Source organism: Alosa pseudoharengus, unplaced genomic scaffold (assembly GCF_046254945.1).
Source record: "Alosa pseudoharengus isolate Yale_2024_CS ecotype anadromous, Long Island Sound unplaced genomic scaffold, YU_APseudo_1.1 YU_APseudo_1.1_scf_25, whole genome shotgun sequence".
Lineage (NCBI taxonomy): Eukaryota > Metazoa > Chordata > Actinopteri > Clupeiformes > Clupeidae > Alosa > Alosa pseudoharengus.
Window position 1 is genome coordinate 1372501 of NW_027468696.1, and position 5938 is coordinate 1378438.

General features: G+C 42.7%; 1 protein-coding gene across 2 annotated transcripts in view; it reads left to right on the forward strand.

The window, feature by feature from the left end:
- Positions 1-4521, forward strand: part of LOC143099190 (uncharacterized) — a 7243-nt gene extending 2722 nt beyond the window's left edge. The window contains exons 2-7 of one of the 2 annotated variants that reach the window (XM_076262256.1): positions 197-517; positions 683-760; positions 1477-1629; positions 2092-2211; positions 2550-2596; positions 2986-4521. In XM_076262256.1, the coding sequence (XP_076118371.1) occupies positions 197-517; positions 683-760; positions 1477-1629; positions 2092-2211; positions 2550-2596; positions 2986-3228 (962 nt within the window). In that variant the 3' untranslated portion in view covers positions 3229-4521. The remainder of the gene's footprint in view (positions 1-196; positions 518-682; positions 761-1476; positions 1630-2091; positions 2212-2549; positions 2597-2985) is intronic. The other variant, XM_076262257.1, reaches the window with a different exon arrangement.
- The last annotated feature ends 1417 nt before the right edge of the window (positions 4522-5938 follow it).

Genomic DNA, 5938 nt, shown 5'->3' on the forward strand with positions numbered 1-5938 from the left:
CAGTGGAAACTAAGCCCATTTCACAGTGTCCAGGAGTCCGGCCTCGTTGATGTTAATGACACCTCATCCTGTTTCTGCCTTTCCTCTGTAATCCAGAGGAAGTTGGATTAGACAGAGGTGACATCTTGTGAAAAGGGCTAGTTATGATGCTATAGTATTACACTCTATGACCTGATGATATTATTTCCGTTGACAGGTGTCTTTGGAGTGCAGACAGAGAAGCCAGTCGAAGGCAGACCCTTCACGGTCAGCTGCTCCTACCCACCACGCTATAGGACAAACACCAAATACTTCAGCAAGGTCATCGATTCCACAGAAGCGGACCTCATTCGCACAAGCATACACAACACTTTGGTCAGAGTAGGGGGACTCTCTTTGTACGACGACACCAGCAGGCAACAGGTCAGAGTGACGTTTGATGCAGTGAAGTCAGGGGATGCTGGACAGTATATGACAGGCATAGATATCACTCTACTTCCTGATCCCACCTGTAGGTTTCAACTGGAGGTACAGAAAGGTGAATGTGTGATTTTGATTGTGTAGTGGGGAGTGTGTGTGTGTGTGTGATTTTGATTGTGTAGTGGGGTGTGTGTGTGTGTGTGTGTGTGTGTGTGTTTGTGTGTGTGTCTGTGTGTGTGTGTGTGTGTGTGTGTGTAATTCCTTGTTTTACCACTTACTTCAGCCCCAATAGGTAATGCTAAACTGCAGAGAGGTGATAGAAATTCTACTCGTCAGAGACATGGCAATGCTAAGAAAGAAGGTATCTAACACACACACACACACACACACACACACACACACACACACAAAACGGTGTAGGCACTTTTACTGAACTTCACTTAACTGCAGCCAACAAGATACATATGAAGAACCCAGGTGTCCCACACTTAAGCCTGGGGGAAAAACAGCCCTCTTACTATGCCCACACATATTCACTGCAACAGTAATGAAATTACTTAACTCGTTAGTCATTTTGGAAAGTAACATTTTACGAGTTGGTCTCTAACCAGGATGCAACATTCAAAGAGTTAGGCTACTTTGTTAATATTCGCAATTTCAGATTCGGCATTGGTCAGCTAAAAGTAGCCTAGTAGGCCTACTTTCACGCCTAACAATAGCCTATATTAATTTTGTCACCTTTGCTAAATTTACTTTTTGTTTCCTTTTATTTGGAAATGACTCATCTGCTGCCTGCATCCTTTCTGTTTTTCACCACAAGTAGCCTACAGATTCTTGCGTGCGTAGGCCTACATTCTCATTCCCTCTCCAAAATGTGCCCATTGTGTATACTGACCAAGTGTGTAGTTCTGACATACACACACACACACAAACAGACACACACACACACAAACAGACACACACACACACACACACACACACACACACACACACACACACACACACACACACACACACACACACACAAACTCCTCATGTTGTTCCAGTGGTGTATTAATAGTGTGTTGTTATTCTTAGACCTTGTGGGCCAGACAAGCATCTGGCAGACTCTAGACCAGACAGCTGAAATGAACGTCACCACCCTGACCAACCACCATTCAGTAGGAGTAGATGGAGCAAACCTGACCAACCACCATTCAGTAGGAGTAGATGGAGCAAACCACCAGTTTGGTGAGAACACACTCGATAGAACACACACACACACACACCACACACAAACACACACACACACACACACAAACACTGTTAATGGAGAAATCCAGCGAGTACTGATAGTACTCAATGACCTCGAGAAGTGGAGATCTATGTGAAAAGATTTTTTCTTTAATTAACTTTTTTTTGTGCTTGTACAGTTGTTTAAATCTGATGACTGAGGACATTGGACAAAAGTAGCACACCGAGAACACACAGACAAAAGCACTCATAGATTTCTCTACTTCTCTGCACCATGCAAACACACACACACACACCCCACACACACACAAACACACACACACACACACACACACACACACACACACACACACGCACACACACACACACACACACACAAACACACACACACACACAAACACACACACACACATGTTGGCTGATGTTTGTCTTGTTTAATGTTGTCCTCTTGTCCTCCAGAGTCCTGGTTCAGCCTCCCTATTCTGGTGTGTGTGTGCGCGCTACTCATAGTGTGTGTGTTCAGCCTCCTCCTCCTCTTCAAACTGCACTGCAGCACTGAGCATGATGAGCACAACATCGGTAAGTCCCCACACTCAGTCCCCATGTGTTTACACATCTTATAAAGTGTACCTATACTGTACAAACACACACACACACACACACACTCAGTCCCCATGTGTTTACACATCTCATAAAGTGTACCTATACTGTACAAACACACACACACACACACACACACACACACACACACACACACACACACACACACACAGATGTATGTATATATTGTGCGTTGCTTCCAGGCACATACTCATACACACAAAAAACTCTCTTTTTCTCTCTCTTTCTCTCTCTCTCTCTCACACTCCCACACACACACACACACAAATAAATGAAATGCGCTTCTTGCTCCTCAGCCTCCATCTCACTGAGCTACCGGGTGAGACCGCGGAGCAGCCAAACAGTGAGTGTGTTCTTTTATTCTGGTGCTATTTTTTGTATCTTATCATATTTGTCAATCTGTTTCAGATTTATTAACACGTAAACATTGTAGAGATGATTTAAGTTGTCGTGTGTCGTCTCTGGGACCGTATCTTAAATGCCGAGTAGAATGCAAAGTCTGTCAACAAAAACAGTTCTTGTGTGTAAAATAAAGCTGCCGTGTGGCATGTGGGAGTATTAAGCTAACTCATCAGTGTTTTAAAGGTGTTAAATTAGGTAATCGATTTTTGCCTAGTTATTAAATTAGTTTTAATTTAGACTCAAGACTTTGCAAATTTTATTTAATTCCAATTAGAGAGCTTCAATCTTTTTATTCTTGATTGTTTTGTTTGTGATTAACACACAACACAGAGTGATTATGAGACGATGAACTCGGTCCTTGGCGATAACACGACGCAGTCCTCGGTTGCGGTGGAGAGCGCGGCGCCCTCAGACGCGGAAACCTCCATCCCGATCTACGCCGAGGTCCAGCGCCGAAGCCACGTCTACCAAAACCTCCGCGCTGACACGCTCCAGGAAGCCATCTACCACAGCCTGGACGTCCCAGCCAATAAGCATGTGCCCAATGTCTACCAGGAACCAATCAGAATTTAAGTGTCAGGTTGCATTTTTTTTTATTTTTCAGCCAATCAAAGTTCTTGCTGTAATATCGAGAGCCCGGTAACCGATTAGGATGACCGTTTCTATTAGACCTGAAAGAACCTTGGGGCTGACATTCACCTGAGGAACTTCTGCACCTGCCTGCACATCTTGCCAATCAGCGTGCTTGTTCCAAAAACACCAACATTCCGGTAACAAATTATTCACTTTCCAAAGACGTGAAAAAACATCTGAAGGAAATGTTTAGAGTAAGGGTTCGATTTTTCCACCATTTCTCCTACTTGTAAGTTTTGATGGTTTATAAATTAGTAGGTTAACAAAATATGAATTTATATTTGGTCTGTATATTAAAACTGCTGTAAATATTTACCTGAATGGTCTACAAATATTGTTGTGTCATGTTTCAAAAACAAATAAACAACAACAACAACAGAAGAGAAATATAGGTATTTGTGCCAACTGCCACGATTACAATGTGTGTGTTACATTCCGTGTGTCTATATGTCCAGTGTGAAAAAGGAGACCTCTTCTCTTCACTTGCTACAAACTGTCAAAGCTGCCTTGTGCAATACACAAAGTGACTCTGCAACCACACACTCACCTGCTCTCCCCCTTTAATTATGTTATTGCTGTGTATGTGTTTATGGCTTGTGTGCGTCTTTTGTACTACTGGAGATTATAGTGGAGCAATCCAGGCGATTTTTACATGGATCTTGATCGCTAGACGTCGCCGAGTACTGTCGATAGGAAACATTTACGGCCACAATTCGGTGCTACAGAAATGGAGTAGTTGCAGCTTATGGCCAGTACTCCCAGTGAACTACAATGTTAGGTCTGGGGGCATCAACTAAAGGTGCCTTTATTGCCTCTTAACAGACTCAAAATGTTATTAAAAGGTCTGTTCAATGTGAGCGTATGAGTATGTATGAGTCCTTACTGTATGTGACAAAACGATGCATTTTCTACTCATTAGCTGAGAAAAACATTTGAATTCAAAGCTTGTGGAAACATGGGAGACAAGTGGAAGAGCTGGAGGTCTAGAAATCAGGGAAGTCATAGAGTCTAATGTAATGTAATGTATAATGTTATTTGAAGTTTAAAAATGTAACCCCTTGCTTGCTGTGAGGAAAGAAGAGAGTTTCGCAAGGTCGCTTTGTTTGGACCTTGCCTGGAAGAAATGAGTTTGTTTAGCTCTGAAAAGAGCTGCCTAGAGTGTACTGAAAAACTCCAATTGTGCTTCCTGGATCTGCCTGTGAATGAACAATAAATTCATATTTTTGTATTGAATTGCCGTCTCCTGCCAACTTCTTCCCTCAAACACCACCTTATCCAGTGGCTCACCTCCCTCAACGTTGGGTGGCTGCCTCATCCAGTGTCAATATGTAATGCTCTACAACTCCTGAGCAATCACACTTTGCATTCTCTTGTGGAAAAGGCATATTATTCAAACAGTTACTACATAGTGTAGTGTGTAACTGAATGTGTACCAACCCTTTTAAAGTAGAGGGATTCTGGGAAAGGAAAGTGAAATAATCCCGGCCTAATCATAAATAACTCTCTATATTTCTATTTTCATGACAAAAGGTGTGTTGCTGTTTCAGCAACAGTGGGGATATTATAACACCCTACTTGCAATGCCCACGGTTTAGACATACAGTATGAGAGGCATTCTGATATGACCCCATTGAGTCACTGTGCTTTCACTTGTGCCTGCTGGTCACAGCCCACACTATTTACTTCTTATGGTCACCACTGTGCTTCATGAGTGAAGCCAAGGGAAACTTACACAAGCACACAGTATGCTGCTTAAAAGTGACATAGTTGGCATCTATGAATAGCAAAATGTAGAGGGACGATCTAAAGGAGGATATGACAAATAGTGATGCATTAACACACACACAGTGTGTGTGTGTGTGCGTGTGTAGGTGTGTGTGCTAATGCTCTTTTTTAATATCTTCCATCACTTCCTTCAAACACATCCACACTGCTCTGACACACAAACAAACACTCTCACACACACACACACACACACACACACAGAGGCCACAAACTATCGCTCAGTGAAATGAGGGTGCAACAAAGTACGTCACAGAAAGGCCAAACAACTGGAGGTCAAGATGGTGAGAGTGACAGGAACTTTACAGGAACCTCTAATCTAACACGTCAGATACATGTGTATTGGTAAATGATGGGTGAGTGTGTGAGGTCTGACTCACAGAATATGAACAGTGACCGCCAGAAGAAGAAAAGTGAGTGTGTGTGTGTGTGTGTGTGTGTGTGTGTGTGTGTGTGAATGTATATGTCCACAAGAGAAAGAAGACCACATCATCTGTGGGGTCATTGTGCGTGTTATAATACAAGTTTCAGTACAGCACACACACACACATAGAAATTATCTTTCAGTGAAAAGAAGGTGCAGTATAATACAAAGTACATCAAATAACTGGAACAAAATGATGCAACATCATTTCCTCTTAGTGTGTGTGCGTGTGCGAGTGTGTGTTTCCCACCCAGATAAAAGATGCATCGGAGTTAGACAGGACTCAGAAGACATGAGACATGAGAGAGAGAGTTACATACAGACACAAGACGACTTCAGGAATCTATAGGAATATACAGGGAAAGACAGAGAGAAAGAAAGTAAGAGTAGAGAGAGAGAGAGAGAGAGAGAGAGAGAGGGAGAGAGAGAGAGAGGGAGAGAGAG